The sequence below is a fragment of the Malassezia vespertilionis genome, chromosome 1 (assembly GCF_029542925.1).
Source record: "Malassezia vespertilionis chromosome 1, complete sequence".
Lineage (NCBI taxonomy): Eukaryota > Fungi > Basidiomycota > Malasseziomycetes > Malasseziales > Malasseziaceae > Malassezia > Malassezia vespertilionis.
The window spans coordinates 1,352,089-1,368,340 of NC_079247.1; the positions used below are offsets into that span (position 1 = coordinate 1,352,089).

The window sequence follows — 16,252 nt, forward strand, 5'->3', positions numbered from 1 at the left end:
GTTGTTCTTGGATTTGTACAATGACTGATCCTGCGACGGCCACTCCTTACGAAAGTAATGGAGGAGCGGGCTGCTCAGGGTCAAAAGTTGCTCAGTGGATATATAGTGTAAACAACCCAGCAAATAAGATTGCTGCTTGGGACAAGGATTCCTCTGCGTCTCAGCAACCTACGACGCAAAAATCGCCCGGATTGCGCGCTGTAAACCGCGTGCGATCACCTATTATGCAGTCACAACGACTCCAATCGCGCCAGCACGACATCTACCTGGATGGTTCGGACAGTGACGTGGACCAGCGATCCGTATCGTCTTCAAAAGCGCAGAATGTGCGCTGCACACCCAGAATGCTCGCCAAAGAACAGGACGGCACACAGTCCTGGTCAGGAGAAAATGACATGCCCATGACAAATTCTCCGCTAAAGCGTACGCAGGCATTGCGGTCCTTGGCTGCGAAGCGCGCCGATGCCGCCGTGTACGAGGCCGCGGCACACTTCGATCGCATGGCACTCCCTGATGAAGAAGGCGCAGTTCCACTGCTGATAAATGACACAACAGCATCATACGATGAGCAGGCAGAGAATCCGCACAGAGCGCCGAAGCCACAAGCAGTGCTGAGTGCGCTTCAGCACTCGGTATACGCCCAATTTTCCGGCGCAGGCCTCGTTGATCATGCATGCCGCGGTGGGATTGGCGTTGTGTTTGTGTGTGCGGACGTAACGCAATCGTCTAACATGGTGGGAGGTCCGCATGCGTGTTACGCGCAGTATTTTGGCGAGTCGCATGCCTTTAACACAGTCGTCTCTTTGGATGCCGCTAGCCTTGCGCCGATGCACATGGTGCGGCGCGCAAAACTGACGGATCAAGGCGTGCTTCGGCGTGCTGAACTCAAGGGACTTATCGACGTGCTACAGCGTACTGTCGAACGAAATGAGTACGAATGTATTCATGTATGTGTGAGCAGCGCTTATGTGGCCAAGGCCTGGGGCACTTGGATACCACAGTGGGAAGCGTCCGGATGGCCGGGCGAGGCAGACTCGGAAACAGCAAGCCACTCGTCGAGGCTCGGCCTGCGTAGGAGTAGCAGTGCAACGCGCTCCCTTTCTTCGTCCAATTCTGGATCGCGAGTGCGTACGCCGATCGGAATGCGCTTGGATGTGGACCTCACCAACTCGCCAAAGCACAGAATGACCCGCTCTCCGCTTGCGAAAAAACACGGCGCAGGAGCAGGCAATTATGCTGTGCAAACAGCAGACACGCTTAGTACGCCCCCGCGTCCTCAGCGCCGTCCACGACAATTGGATGCCGACTCGCCCAAAGACAGTTTTCAGACTACGGACTATAGTACGTCGCCCGCAAGTGGGTCTACACAATCAGGGCGTAAATCTGCGCGCCGTTTGGTTGATGAAGATTTGCTGCGTGAGCTGTCCCTATTGCGCAAAGAGTTTGTGCAGATGGAACTGCAGTCGGGGCCACGCGTGCATCTTTATTTGATTGACCGCGTGCACAATCCAGCAGGCTCATTGGCTGCGATGGACGAGAAGGTGTACAAACGAGACGCTTTGCAGGTGCCGCAAAGTCATTCGCGCCAAGCACTGTACACGCCCGATAGTTTGGCGGTGGGCGACTCGCCTACAAAGCGCGGAATGCCTGCACGGATCAACGAGCTTGGCCGTGCGTCTCCTTTCCTCATCCGTCCCACGAAAAGTGTGTCACAGCAGAGCGGAGTGGAAGAGGATGAGGATGCGAGCACAGGGCGCATACTCTTTTCGCGCAAGGCAACTAGTACGCTATCGCCCCCGGCTCCAGCGTCGCCAACACTCTCCACACGATCGCGCTCCAAACAGCCACGGTCGCCTAAATCTGTGCGAGCACCGCCTACGCCTGCGCCTGTTTTGGTTCCTTTACCATTGCCTGATCTTGACCATCCCATATCACCAGCATCCGTTGAGACAAACGATCCCCCTGCACCTTTGTCTCCTCTTTCTCCCTCTGCGATACAAGATACCACGCCAAAGCCATTAACAATTGAGGCATTGCAAGAGCATGACCGTGCCACGGAAGAAAACGACAAAGCAAAGTCGGGTCGTCGCTTTCCCGGCCGCAAAGCGATGAGCATTCGCTCCGGCGCCCGGTCCGAGAGTGGCTTCTCCATTCTTTCGCGCCTCACTGCAAAAATGTTTCGTCGTGGCGATCGTGGACATGAACTGCCGCCGACGCCAGACATTGGGGCAGATGTGGGCGAGTCTAACGCGTTAGGGATTAGCATTCACGGCGTCCCGCTTGCCTTGGCAAATACAGGCGGCATTGTAAAGGTGCCCTCCCCTATTCCGCCCCCTCTAGCGCGTCCAAGTGACGCTGGACCTGCACCTGCACCTGCTATACCATCTGCTATGTCATTTCGAATGGCATCACCTCCGAAACTCCATGTCGCGCCTCATTCCGCTCGCGCCATACCTGCAGAGCTGCCACCGACTTCGCCGCCCTTTGTAAAGAAGACGCTGCTCCCAAGCACGTCTCAGCCGGACTTGCGCGCAATATCACGCGAATCTGCAAATGCAGCGATCGGCACTGAACAGCTTTGGAGAGACGCAGGTTCACAGCGCACCAAAGCAATGCCGTCGCGTGCAAGGTCACCCCATCGTCGTGCGGATGCGCGGCGCAACGCACGCCCTTTGCCAGAGGCGCAAAGCGAAGCGCCGAGTGTTTCGCGCAGTACGCGCCGAGCCACGGGTACGCCCCCGAGCGGCCAGAAACGCGTACCATTGACCAGACATGCTCAACCTACATACTCATCCCGTGGAGCACAGCACGTCTCCACGGACACCGCTTCCGAATCGGAAGACGATCTTGTAGATTTCTAATCGCACAACGGCGCCATCCCCATGACTAATCGGCCGAAGAGACTGCCTCTACGCTACAGTGCCACACGCAGCGGCCCTCGAAATGCGCAGCCCCGTGTTGGTCTCGGATACAACGACGACCTTGCTAGTTAAATTTAGCAAGACGACAGTTTTTTTGACATTAGAGCTCTCGGATACGAGTATCACGCAATGCAAGCAGCGCTTGCTCGAGGCGCTGTGTATATCCGAGCAGCCGGAAGACCCGGAATTGGGTCGTGCGTTTGCAGATATGCAGCCTGAAGAAATAGACATGTATATCGAAAAGCAGCGGACGGACGAAGAGGACACGCTCCAATTTATACCGCTGGCTGAGCCTGTGGACGGGCCCAAGACCATTGATGGCGCTACGCCCATGAACACGTTTCCGCTGGAAGACGGGCAAGCAATCTATGTTGGGTTCCGAGCAAATGCAAACGGTACGCCATGCTGGAAATCTAACAACAGCCGCGCCTGCGGAGCCTTCCGTACAGCTGGCATCATTCCAGGACGAAGAAGGGGAGATGGAGCCAGACAAGTAGAAAAAGAATAGCACGCATTGCATAGGCAGCTATGGTAATAGAACCCCTCTAGTGCATGTGGCACAGTAAGGTGTTGTATGCTGGAGAAAAGGAGAGGACCCGCTTACTTTTGCAAGCGTGAGACGACGGGATTTGTCTTCTCATGGATCTGCGGCTTGTCTTCCGGAGCACCAGGAATCCTTTTGGCAAGGCGCTTGGCGTAAGACAATGCTGGGTGGTGAATACGTACCAGCTGGTCAAAGACACACTTGTTCAAAGGGCGCTCGTACTTCCTGCATGGCATATATTCCTGGGCACGTCAGTTCCCTTCAAAGTGCACGTACTTGATTGTTCAACTCGAGACACTTCCAGTGCTCGTCCCATTCCTTGCCGCATTTTTCACCAAGCTTTTTCACACTGTTGTCAGTCACTTTCCAATTACACATACAGGTCCTGGGCACATCGTGTAACTCTTCGTCCCTCTTTCAGGCAGTGCTCGGGGTCACGGTTCTCGTTCTTGCACAGCATAAAGTCTTCCGTATACTCCTTGCAATAATCACCAAGGAAGTAACTGATGGATTTAAGCGGCGCTGAGCTCGCGCCAAGTTCTTCAACTTTAGGCACATCCTTAGGCCATGGCATTGGCTCGACATACGCATAGCCGGGTGTCCTTGCTTCACGATGCGTCGCCATGGCTATACACTACCAAGGATTACGAGCAAACGACGGCGTGCGGTAAGCAAACGGCCTATTAGTCATCACGTGCAAAACACCACGCAATTGGACCTTGCTTCACCATGCTCCCACTTTGGGCGCACGCGCGCGCGGTGTGTCGAGTGCCTTGCCATGCAGGATTGCGTTGTTTTGCAAGCGCGTCCCTTCCCGCATTAGGCCAGGTGGGAAAGTTCAACAAGGATGCTCCGCCTCCGAGCGTCATTAATTTCCGCAATATGCAGCGCAGACGCGGTGGCGTGTTCCGTACGAATATGCGCATTGTGCCAAAAAAAGAGCAAAGCCCCTCTGCAATTCAGCCCAAGCTGCGCGATCATTTATTTCAAACGTCGCATGATGTCGCCGAGCTTGCTCATACGCAGGACCCACGCGCGGCTTTCAAGGATGCGGAAAAGCTGCTCTTTGAGCGCATGACAGAATGGCATGCGCTGGCGCGCAAAATGCGCGCGAAGCATGCTGATGCGTCTGCACACATTCATCCACAGCTTGCTGCTGCTGCTTGGAACCAGGTAATCAACTTGGCCGTACGCGCGTCGAGTCCAAGTGCAGCTTGGCGCCTGTATTGCAAAATGAAGCGCAACCATATTCGACCCACGGCACGCACGTATGCGGGCTATTTTGCTGCTCTGACAAGCATGGTCCGCGACAAGAGGATCAATATGCAAGAGTCGCGAAGCTGGCTTGAGCATCTGCCGAAACTATACCAAGGATTGGACCAACTTCAAAGGGATGCTGCGATGCGTCATGACGCTGTGGACGAAATTGCTGGGCGCAGAGAATTTACGGCTCCGTTTAAACGGCATACGGCACACGCTGCTTGCAAAGATCCGCAAGCCATCGTTTCGGCGTACAGCAGCTACATCTCTTTATTGTTTGCGCTGGACAATCCAGAAGAAGGACTTGCGGTGTTCAACGCCGTGTGCCCCGACCCTTATCCTGGCAATGCCTATACCCAGTCGAGCGAGTGCCTCCCACGTACCATGTTTGCTACGGCGCCATTTTACTCTGCAACTTTGCGGGATATCGGGATGTCGAAGATGCGGCTAGAGACGAAACACGCCGTGGTCCGCGATCTCTGGAGCAGGTGGCAGTACGATATTATGCGTGCTTCACGCATGCCTTCAAAACGGCCGGTGGTGTTGGATGCGATCGCGGTAAAAACGCTACTTTGGACGCTGCAACTCGGCAGGCCTGAGGAGGCGGCACGAGAGGTGAGCGCAATGCTTGGCACGTATGTCGGCGTCCCATTTACCCCTGCTCCTGGCATCATTCAATACACTGTACCAACAGACTGGACACCTCTGCACTTTACCAACGCTTCATTGCTTGTGGATGCGCTCAGCTTCTACACACAGGTGGGGATGCCTCAGTGTGTAGTAGACTGCTATACCTATGCAGAGAAAACCAAGGATGCTTCCGGCGCTGTACAGCCATCAACGATTCGCGACGCCGTAGTGCTTGCTGAGCGCGCACACGCTGCATTGCGCAAGGAAATAGGCAGATAGAAACTACATGTACAGTGTGCGTCTATTTGCGTTTCTTTGTATTTTTTTTCGGCTGGGGTATAGCAGATGCGTGTCCTTCCTCGCGGACATGCGCGAACAACTTGGAGCGCGATGCAAAGCGAGCGTTGCACACATTGCATTTCGCGTTGAATTTGTCGCCCGCACGTTTTTTGTCAGTCTTGGTATCGGGCGCGGCGCCTTTTGCTTGCAGTGCCGCCACTTTTTCCTCCAAGGAAAAAAGGTAATTATCTGCACTGTTTGGTGTTAGTGCTCGCACTGCCTCGGCAAGACGAAATAAATATTCATCGTTTCGTCCGCTTGGACCCTGGCTTGTATAGATGCGCTCTGCCAGGGCATCAAGTGGCTCGGGCCCGATAAATGCCTCATTTTCCGGCAACCCAACGTAGACCAGCGCTTCCGGCATAAGCATAACGGGATTTCCGTCTAGAATGTCCCATATGGGTGCAGTCATCGGTGTATAGCCATTCTTTTCGCGGTGGTCCAAGTATGCACGCACTTCTTCGGCGTGCACAGGATCAATCGTGTAGCTGATGCCCCAGACAATGTCGGCTTCCGGAGGTAAATCTGCACCTGGTAATGCCAACCAATCACTCGCTTTTACCAATGTGACAACACGGCCGGGATTTTCTGGAGTGCCACGGTGATCGATTGAATGCTGCGCAAATCGACGCGAGAATCCTTCAATATAGCCCGGTGTGTATCCAATGACGTGTGGTGGGGGCTTAAAGATGAGCGAGCCGTAGCCAAACACGTCAAACGAGCCGGGCGGGCGCTCAGGGTTCTTTGGCAACGTGGCGACATGAGGCAGATTTTTAAACAGCGCACAGGCCGTTGGACCCGTATTAGGCTCGGAAGACGGCGCCTCTGTAAACTCTTGTGCGCCATCAGAGTCTTTATCCTCGTGCAATGTAGCGCGAAACTTGCGTTCCAATTTCTTCTTCTTCTTGTCTTTTTTTCGCAGGGGGGGAATGACCGGGTCGTCTGGCTCGAGCTCAGCTGCATCGTCCGTCTCGATTCGCATCTCTTCCAAATCATCGCAAAGTGCCAGATCATCCTCGCGCATTTCGCGCTGAAGTCGCTGCATTTCCTTCTTGTGCTTCTTGCCGCGCTCGTGATTCTCCCATGCGGCACGCGACTGGAATCGTTTGCTGCACGCGACACAATCAAAAAGCAGCTCCTCATCGCTGAACGCATGCTCGCCCTCAACAGCCGTCATATCATGTAGCGCTTCATTGTCGCCATGCGACTCCCCACTGGTAAAGTCCGACGCCCAATCATCCTCAGGTGCATTCGCCTTCTGCCAGTTTTGCGCCTCGAACGTCGCTGCTTGAGCACGCTTTTCCTGCAGTCGCTTCTTAACCTCGGCTTCGCGGCGCGCCTTTGCATCTGCAGACGTTTCTTGGCTGTTTGATTGGCTCTGCTCTGCCTGGAATGCCTTGTACCGAGGGTCTCGACGCCGGATGAATACAGCAAGACCACGGATAGTTTCGTTATATTCGCGGCGCGCTGCATCACGAGCGCGTTTGTTGTCTTTCTCAATCATGCGTTTTACACGCCTGTCCGGTGCATCGCGAAGATCGTACTTATCCTTCCAAGAAAAGCTTTTGCGGCTGGAAAATTGTGTCCAGAATTGATAAAATTTGCGCACATTGTCGCCGTGCGTGCCAGAAGATGTGTATGGGGTGTTCATGTCGCCAAAACTTGGGTACCACAACTCATCATCGCGATCAGGGTCAGAAAAGCCACCTTCGTGCGCCTCGCCAGGATACGGCGCAGCGATGCGGTCTTCTTCAGCGAGTCGCTTAAAGAGGCGGCGATACGTCCCGTAGAAAGACGAGTCAGCATCGCTCAGATCTTTGGCAATATTTGGTTCATAGAATCGTAGCAGGTGTGACACACCAATGCCAGGTGCTGCAGACGTTGCTTTGGGTGGAGCGCCGCCCGAGCGGAAGAACTTGAACTTTGCATCGATATCCGTTTCGTCCCCGTCGTCCTCATCAGTGCCACCATGCATGAGCCTTTCGCGATTCTGATCATACCATGCGCGCTCCGTATCATCGCTTAGGACCTCGTACGCTTCTTGCAGCTTGGAAAACTTCTTATTCGCGGCCTCTTCATCTCCTGGGTTCTTGTCGGGATGAAACCGCAATGCAAGCTTGCGATAAGATTTACGGATCTGCTCTACCACATCTGTTTGTTCCACCTCCAAAAGTGCATAGTAGTCCACAAATGCTTCCTCCGTCTCTTGCGGCGCTTCCGCAGACTGGCCTGCACCCATGGCGGGGTTGGAGCAAAATTCGATGCACGCTGCTAAAAAAAATCGCTCGATTCTTGCAAATTCACGCGCCGAGCCTCCACTGATTGAGTTTCATGGCACTGCACGTTGGGAAACGTGCACAGACCTTGCTCTTCTTGCAAACGCAAGCGCGCATTCCGCCGCACTCTTCCCACTTTACATGGCCGTCACAATCTTCACTCATCGCAGCACAGGATGGTTTATATGCTACATTGTTTGAAACTGCTTCTACCATGCCATCGGAAGAATACGACCGTGCCTTTCTAAAACAGTTGGTCGCACGCTCCGAGCGGGCACTAGCGGACTGTGGCGAGGAGGACGAGAGTGTGATTCGAGTTCAGCAGCAGGATTGGGCAGTCGAAGAAGGAATTTTGCAGCGCTATGTCGAGCTCATTAGCATCCCTACGGAAAGAGATACTGTCGTCGGCGTCTCGGCGCCACGATCGATCTTCAAGCGCCAATACTTTCCAGTAGAGGCTGGTAACTCACATTCACTTTTGGGAGTTTGCGACTCTGTTGTGCTTCGCGAAGAAGGCGTCGCGATATCACAAGGAACGACCGGATTAAAGACATGGTACGCCGATCAACAGTACCAGGCTGACACACAGGGAGGCCAGGTAGGTGCTGCATATTCTCACTCAGCTTGCGCCTTGGTGCTTATATTGTTCAAAATCAACGCAGATTTAGCGGGCACACGATACTAGAACTTGGAAGTGGGGCGGGTTTCCTTGGTATGCTATGTGCACGGCTTTTTTTGGGCGAACGCAACACGAAAACATCCTTATACCTGACAGACGTCGGCGGCAATGTTTTGGAGAGATTGCAAGAGACAACTGCATTAAGTATGTACATGACCGCCCCTTGCTCACAGTCAAAGATAATTTTTTAAAGGCACCAAAACTGCATATAAAGTCTCTGAACTGGATCGAAGTGGCAGAAGGGCACGACGAATCGCTTGCATTTCTGAAGCAATGCAATGCGACAAGCATCCTTGCCGCTGACGTGGTATATGATCCTGCATTGGTGGGTCCTTTATCGGATACCATACGTGCTGCATTGCAAGGGAGTGGAAGTGCTGATCGGATGCCAAGAGACGGAGGGGACTGGGACCCAAATGCGTCTTTTGCCATCATCTCCAGCACGATTCGGAACCCAGATACGTACAACATGTTTTTGGAGGCGCTTAATGCTCGGCATCTACGCTGGCGCACTGTCGAAACACAGCTAGCAGTGTGGCAGAATCGTAGTCATGCGGACGGCTTGCGGTTATTCCCTTCGGCACACAACGCAGAACTGGAAGGGCACGTAGCTATCATACATATCCAGCTTGGTTCATAGTTGGCCCGCGATAGCCAAGGCATACCCAATATTGTTCCCGACTTTCCGACCGACTCGCGTCCATTTTCTCGGCGCGCACGGCCAGAAAGTTGGGTTCCAAGACTTGTTTACGGAAGATGTTTGCATCCTCACTCATAAAGTACTTGCACACAAAGACAGAAGTCAAAAGAGAATCCATTGTACGCGCTCCTGTGCGCTCCTCGGCTTTTGGCATAGGCCGTAGCATCCTCTGGCAGAACTCAAAGGCAACAGCACAAAGATCCAATGAGGCCTGCGCGTCGCGAATTGAATTTCCCGTTGTATTTGCCATCATATCGCTGAGCACAATATCCACCTTCGTCTCGCTTGTGTTCGGTATGTCGAGCTTCTCCACAATGTCTTCCTGCAAACGATCCCGCATAGCCGACTCGGTAAAATCACCTTGCAGAAAAGTAATTTGCGGCACTGATACTTGCAATGGAAGCCGGTCCATGGCAAAGATATGGAGCGAAGGGCATACCTGCAATGCTGCTTGACTCCATCCGCCCGGTGCCGCCCCCAGGTCTACTACCGTACGACCTGGATGAAAGATGGGGTATTTTTTTGCTAACTGGACGAGCTTATAAGCTGAGCGCGATACATATCCCGCCCCGTCTGTCTTTCTTTTCCGCACATACTGCTGTCAGTTAGCAGGTGTACCTACTTGGTCTCTTTGTTGACGCCGAAGATCTGCATGTCAACACACAGAAAAACGCACATTTCCCAGACCCTTTGGTTTGGCTTGAGGCATACCGACCCAACACTACATACCCCATGCATTTTCGCAGACAGTTGGCGTTAACGTTTTGGCGCACAATGCCCCAGCCCTGGGCATGCCTTAGATTGTCCCAGATCATCACTGGTGTTGCTCTTCGGTTCATGTGCGCCGTCTGGCAGGTTCGCCACTTTTGCTGGGTTTCATGGAACTCCGCAGATAATTATGCAGTCAGTTGCGCACCCGCGTATTTGGATTGGATAGTTACAAGCAGGGTTTTCTTTGGTATGCTGCGCGAAGAACGTCGCATGATCATTCGTCGTGTGCCAAGTACAGAAAGTTAAACCCACCAATCACATGGTGTTTTCAAAGTCTTTCCCCACGCAACAATGTCAATACAATTTTCGCCCATATTGCGCGAACGCAAACTGCGCGGTAAAATAGGGGGTGTATCCAGTGCAGCGGAATCCAACAACCCAAGGGTAGGTAAACCTTTGTCAACATCAAACGTAACGTGCGGACATTGGCTTGCCAGCATGTCAGCCGTACCAGAGGAACCCTCTGTCCTGCACTTTGCCGACAAGAAACAGGGACATGACAGTAAACGCGACCAAAATGAAACGTTGTTTAGTACACGCGAGGCTGTGTTGAAGGAGGCTGGCGAGGTACGTTGATGGCGTGGATGTTCTTACTCAACAGGATAATAACAAGCTGGAGCACTCTGTAAATGTGCAGCTTGCCAATCCCCTCCTTGGTCTCTCCTTTGAGAACATCCAATCCGACGTGGACAAGTTCGTGACGGAGAAGGGCCTGGAAGAGTATCGCGATCTCTTTTTGAAAGGCGCCCTTTGCATTCAGGCGCAGAGTACCGGTGATTTTGAATCAATTTCGCTGCTTACCGATGAGGATCGCGCAGATCTTCTATATGAAAAAGAGCACCGGTGGTCTCAGCCTTTTTTGCTGTATTGGCTCGCATGCTGCTGCAGTGTCGCTGCTGCAGTGCAAGGTGCCGACGAGTCGGTGATCAATGGTGCGCTGTTGTTTTTCCCTCAACAATTTGGTATTGGTGGAACGACTGATAGGGACAATTGGCTGCAAGGTTTGGTCGCTGCTGCGCCATACATTGCCTGCGCATTCTGTGGTGTATGGTTGACCAAGCCGCTGAACGTTGTATTCGGTCGTCGCGGTACTATTTTTATTACCTCGTTCGTCAGTTTTGCTACTTGTATCTGGCAGGGTGTGACTAATTCTTGGGAGCACTTGTTTGTCTCGCGTCTTATTCTCGGTCTGGGTATTGGTCCCAAGTCGGCTACTGTCCCTGTCTACGCTGCCGAATGTACTCCCGCACCTATTCGTGGTGCGCTTACGATGCAATGGCAGACATGGACTGCGTTTGGTATCATGCTTGGTTACGCCGCCGATCTTGCGTTGTTCAAGGTCAAAGATCCTAACAACGGCAACGGCAACATTCATGGACTCAACTGGCGTCTCATGCTAGGGAGTGCCGGTATCCCGGCACTGTTTGTCATGGCCCAAGTATACCTTTGTCCTGAGTCACCGCGTTGGCTGATGGGAAAGAACAAGTACCGTAAGGCTATGAACTCGTTCTTGCGCTTGCGCACCAAACCGCTTTTTGCCGCGCGCGATCTTTACCTAGCACATTGCATGCTGGTAGAAGAGAATAATATGCGGAAGACCAAGAATAACATTTTCCCTTTTATGGAGCTCTTCACTGTTCCCCGCAACCTGCGTGCTACGATCGGCGCCACGATTGTCATGTTTGGTCAGCAATTCTGTGGTGTGAATGTGATTGCTTACTACTCGAGTTCTATTATCACCGACGCCAGGAGAATGGTTGTAGGCGATAACATTACGAGTAAGGACAACATGAATGCATTGCTTGGCAGCTGGGGCTTTGGTATGATTAATTTCCTCTTTGCCATTCCCGCTTGGTACACGATCGATACATTTGGTCGCCGCAGCTTGCTGCTCCTAACACTGCCGTTCATGGCAATTTTCCTCTTAATTACTGGTTTCTCTTTCTGGATCGACTACTACAGTGGCAGACTCGGTGTGGTTTTGTTCGGCATTTACTTCTACGCAATGTTTTACTCGCCTGGGTTCGGACCAGTTCCCTTCACCTATTGTGCAGAGGCTTTCCCTTTGTACATTCGCGAGGTTGGTATGACGTATGCAACTGCAGTGCTTTGGTTCTTCAACTCTCTTCTCGCAGTGACCTGGTTCGCTATGCGAGGTGCTATGACAAGCCAAGGCGCCTTCGGATTTTACGCCGGTTGGTGTGTCATTTTGTGGATCCTCACGTTCTTGTTCCTTCCAGAAACCAAGGCGCTCACTTTGGAAGAACTGGACCTTGTGTTTAGCATACCCACTACTAAATTTGCCGGTTACCAGCTTCGCCAGCTCCCCTACTACTTCAAGCGGTACGTCCTTTTCAACAAATCCATCAAGAAAGAACAACTCTACACTATTGACAGCACCTTTAAATCATCGAAATAATGAAAATTATGCACTCTGTCTGATTCCCAGTATTTAATTCTCTGCCTGATGTGGTCCGCCATTGTGTACTCCCTTTCTCGTCATCGTTTTGGTCGTACTACAGGTTCGTAGCAGTTGTGCCTAAGAAAATCAGATATGTGGAGACGCACGGGGCTAGTCGCTGGTTATCATGTGCGGCCGTTTCGCAAATGGGCTCACGTATGCGGAGTTCATCGAAGCACTCGGTGAGCTTCTCCCGCAAACAGCCGAGACGGAATATGTAAATTCATTGCAGGACTACCTCCCCACATATAACGTGGCTCCCCAAACTTGCTATCCAGTCATGTATGGGCGACCTGGACGCAATAGTGCCATAAGGTTGGATACCATGCGCTGGGGAATCCCCATGAAAGAACTGGTCCCTTCACAACAAGACAGCCATCTTGTCATTAATTCGCGCGATGACACTATTTTGCAACCCAAATCTATTTGGCGCGACTTGCTGCGGACCCGCCGATGCATTCTATTTTGCCAAGGCTATTACGAGTGGCAAAAAGTGCACTTTCAAGGCATGGCACCAGGCCAATCCAAGCGCATTGCACACTTCGTGGGCATGACCAAGACAGGTAAAGGGCGCAAGACAATGGACGGGCAGACACGCCAATTGGTACCGCTTGCAGGCTTATGGACTACTATACCATCTAAGGCGGGCAACAGACTCATACAAGTTTTCACCATTATCACTACACAAGCCAGCAAGCAGTTAAGTTTTTTGCATGCGCGTATGCCCGTCATTCTATCTGATCAGGAATCGATACAGACGTGGCTAGGCATCAATGAAGCCGCAAGTGAATCGTTTGAGAGCATTACCCGACTTTTAAAGCCGTATTGCTGCCCGTTGGACTGCTACAAGGTGCCTCAAGAAGTCGGGCGAGTGGGAAACTCGAACGAGAACATGATATACCCCCTGAGTGCACGAAAAGATAATATCAAGGTCATGCTCCAACACGTACAAGCAAAGCGCGAGCCATCCTTTTCATCAACTGTGAAACGAGAGAGTACAAACGACTGCACCAGTTCGCAGCAAGTAAAGGACACTCGCTATCCCCAAACTCCACGCAAGCGCATAAAATCAGCGTCTCCTAGTCCTGCGAAACTTCAATATGCATCTAAAAACACGCCTACACTGCATTCGTTTTGGTCTTGAACTACTGATTGTCTTTCGCACGGTGCCCGAACCGTTTTTTACTGAAAAGCGGCGGAGGTGCCTTGACAGTGTACACATCTACCTCGCTTGATCCCTTGCTCTTTTCCACGCGAAGGTCAAATTTCAGTTCGTTGGAATCCTCCATGTAATCGACAGCGCACCAATTGCGTGCACCGATTATGTATTTATTACTCTGCTTGCTCCCATCTGGATTGTTCTTGAACATGGGCAGCATGCGTTCCCTTGTATTAATGGAGAACAAGCTGCGGTGCTTCTTTACAGCAAGTGTGTTGATCAGTTTTAGGACCGGGCCTGGAGGCGGGGCATTAACAATAGCACTTGTGATCATCGCCAACATGTACCGGTGGTCCTTGGCGGGAGATGTATTCATTGCCGTGTAAAAGTAACCACATCCGCCTGCGTGCACATCGCCACTAATGAAGGTAATCCGAAGCTTTTGCTTCAATGCCACTTCTTGGAGACGCTCAATAAGTACATTCCTTTCGTGTTTGTGCTTTGCCGCACACCAGTGATCGTTCAAGTCATCGAGCAACTCGACTTGGCCATTGAAGTTGTTTGTGAATGACGGTAAGAGTTTCTTGATAAGATAAATAATGGGGTTGAATCGGCTTGTTAGAATGTTTTCAAGAAAGACCATGCGGGGATATGCCAATGGGACACCCAACTGAATGATTACATGCTGTGCGGTAGGCGGCAATGCACGAAGCTCCCGGAAGCAGCGCTTGTACGTGTCCAATGCACACACTTGCGTCAGCTTGCGTTGCGCACGGCAATCCAGCAAAAGCATGTACTGCTTAGGGCCCAGCTTTACCAACAAATTGTGGGTTGGGAAAGGAATGTAGGCACCTGGTCCGCCAATAATTAAGGACGAAAAAGGAGAGGGGTTAGGATCCGACGTATCCTCATTGCTCACTCCATCCACCTCGTCGTTCATAAACATTTGGAAGAGGAGGTAGAAAAAGTAGCCGCGACTGCCGATTGCATTGAATACGGGTGACTTCATGAGATCGTCTGGGTACGTGCCAAACCCGTCAATAAGGTCGTGATCATCCAACATATTGACCATAGGAATGTAAGCTGCTGCTTGGGAAAATGTGCCACTTCCAAACCACTTTGTATAGTTGCGGAAGAGAAACCTATCAATGGCAGTAGCAATTTCAGGCGTCAACGGCGACTTGTTGGCGTGGTTAGTCTCGGACGAAAAAATAGGAGCAATTTCTGCCTCCTGTACAATTTTATCATTGTATACTGATGTTAATTGAGTTCACGTCGACATACTTTGGTCCCCACCGCCCATAACAATATGGAACGGGTTCTTTTTGTGTTCCGCCAGCATATCATTCCACAATGGATCCGCGCCATTCCACTCAGTAGGGTCAATACTACTGCTGAATCCATTGCACGAGTGCGAGGCCCAGCGGAAGTTTTGTTCACTTGCAGGTACGTGGAAATTGGCTTGTTCAGTTACCCCATCAATTTCGTATGCTACCACCTGAGACACTTCCAGAACCGAGAGCTCAATTTTGTAGCGCCAGAAAGTGTGTTCCATATTCTCTTCGTCATGGTAGGTCCAAAGCGCGAGTGGATCGCTCTGCATGGAAGAGCCGCAGGCTTCTCCTACACTGCCAGCATCACACTTAAACGGCGCGTATTGCAACGGTGGTGGCATAGGAGCTGCGCCAGGAGCATGCTCAACTACTATTAGCACAAAAGCATGGTATATTCCTCTATTGTCCACATTATCATAGCGCAACAATGGGCCGACGTCCAATTTCCAATACGACATGACGGGTAGCAATAACGGACAACCGGGACCAGGAGGATTATAAATCGAGTTCGCAACTTCTCCACATGCACCGCGTCACAATGCCAAGCACATATTGGGAGGCAAGCGTGGCTCGAGACGGCATCGTGCGTGCGCCAAACCGCTGACATAAGGCACCATATCACCATAATGCACATCTTTATCCCGTATTTAGAAACGTGCGTGATTACGGCGCTGTAGGAGAGTACGTATTGCTCTTACTGATCGCAGTGGCCACGCGGATGATACAGCTGCCATCAACAGGGCCATCCAGGATGCCGAGCGTACTGGGAGCAAGGCGGATAGCTCTACTGTAGCTCCTGCGTTGGTCTACCTTCCTCCTGGAAGATACCGTGTTTCGCGCCCAATCATTGCATATTATAACACGCATATTCTTGGCGACCCAATGGACCGACCAACACTCGTTCCGTTCCCACATTTCGAAGGAATTGCCGTGATTGACGAGAATCCGTATGAACCGGGGGGTCGCAATTGGTATATTCCGCAGAACAACTTTTTTCGCTCCGTGGCCAACCTGGTCATTGACCTTACAGAAATGCCGCAGCATACAGGGACGGGCATCCACCATCAAGTAAGCCAATCGACCGGTCTATCGAATATCCATTTTGAAATGAGAATTGGCGGTAATACACAGCAACAAGGTGTATTTATGGAGAACGGAAGCGGTGGGTTCATGTCGGA

The 16,252-nt window shown here is 51.9% G+C and overlaps 6 protein-coding genes across 6 annotated transcripts; 3 read left to right on the forward strand and 3 right to left on the reverse strand.

Annotated features, from left to right (window-relative positions):
- Window positions 1–224: 224 nt before the first annotated feature.
- MVES1_000736 (uncharacterized protein) lies at window positions 225–3,418 on the forward strand (the record flags this gene model as incomplete). The annotated part of the gene is made up of 3 exons (XM_056205592.1): window positions 225–2,730; window positions 3,026–3,316; window positions 3,345–3,418. The coding sequence occupies 3 exons, from the start codon at window positions 225–227 to the stop codon at window positions 3,416–3,418; spliced, it is 2,871 nt and encodes a 956-aa protein (XP_056061567.1).
- Window positions 3,419–4,194: 776 nt separating this feature from the next.
- Window positions 4,195–5,634, forward strand: MVES1_000737 (uncharacterized protein; the record flags this gene model as incomplete). Its single annotated transcript, XM_056205593.1, has 2 exons — window positions 4,195–4,224; window positions 4,294–5,634. 2 exons carry the CDS (start codon window positions 4,195–4,197, stop codon window positions 5,632–5,634), a joined length of 1,371 nt encoding a protein of 456 aa, XP_056061568.1.
- Window positions 5,635–5,656: 22 nt separating this feature from the next.
- MVES1_000738 (uncharacterized protein) lies at window positions 5,657–7,933 on the reverse strand (the record flags this gene model as incomplete). Its single annotated transcript, XM_056205594.1, has 1 exon — window positions 5,657–7,933. One exon carries the CDS (start codon window positions 7,931–7,933, stop codon window positions 5,657–5,659), a length of 2,277 nt encoding a protein of 758 aa, XP_056061569.1.
- A 1,330-nt stretch (window positions 7,934–9,263) lies between these two features.
- Window positions 9,264–9,761, reverse strand: MRM2 (methylene-fatty-acyl-phospholipid synthase; the record flags this gene model as incomplete). The annotated part of the gene is made up of 1 exon (XM_056205595.1): window positions 9,264–9,761. The coding sequence occupies one exon, from the start codon at window positions 9,759–9,761 to the stop codon at window positions 9,264–9,266; it is 498 nt and encodes a 165-aa protein (XP_056061570.1).
- Window positions 9,762–10,558: 797 nt separating this feature from the next.
- On the forward strand, window positions 10,559–12,539 carry MVES1_000740 (uncharacterized protein; the record flags this gene model as incomplete). Its single annotated transcript, XM_056205596.1, has 2 exons — window positions 10,559–10,687; window positions 10,722–12,539. 2 exons carry the CDS (start codon window positions 10,559–10,561, stop codon window positions 12,537–12,539), a joined length of 1,947 nt encoding a protein of 648 aa, XP_056061571.1.
- A 1,187-nt stretch (window positions 12,540–13,726) lies between these two features.
- On the reverse strand, window positions 13,727–15,343 carry MVES1_000741 (uncharacterized protein; the record flags this gene model as incomplete). Its single annotated transcript, XM_056205597.1, has 2 exons — window positions 13,727–14,994; window positions 15,025–15,343. The coding sequence occupies 2 exons, from the start codon at window positions 15,341–15,343 to the stop codon at window positions 13,727–13,729; spliced, it is 1,587 nt and encodes a 528-aa protein (XP_056061572.1).
- Between the last annotated feature and the right edge of the window lie 909 nt (window positions 15,344–16,252).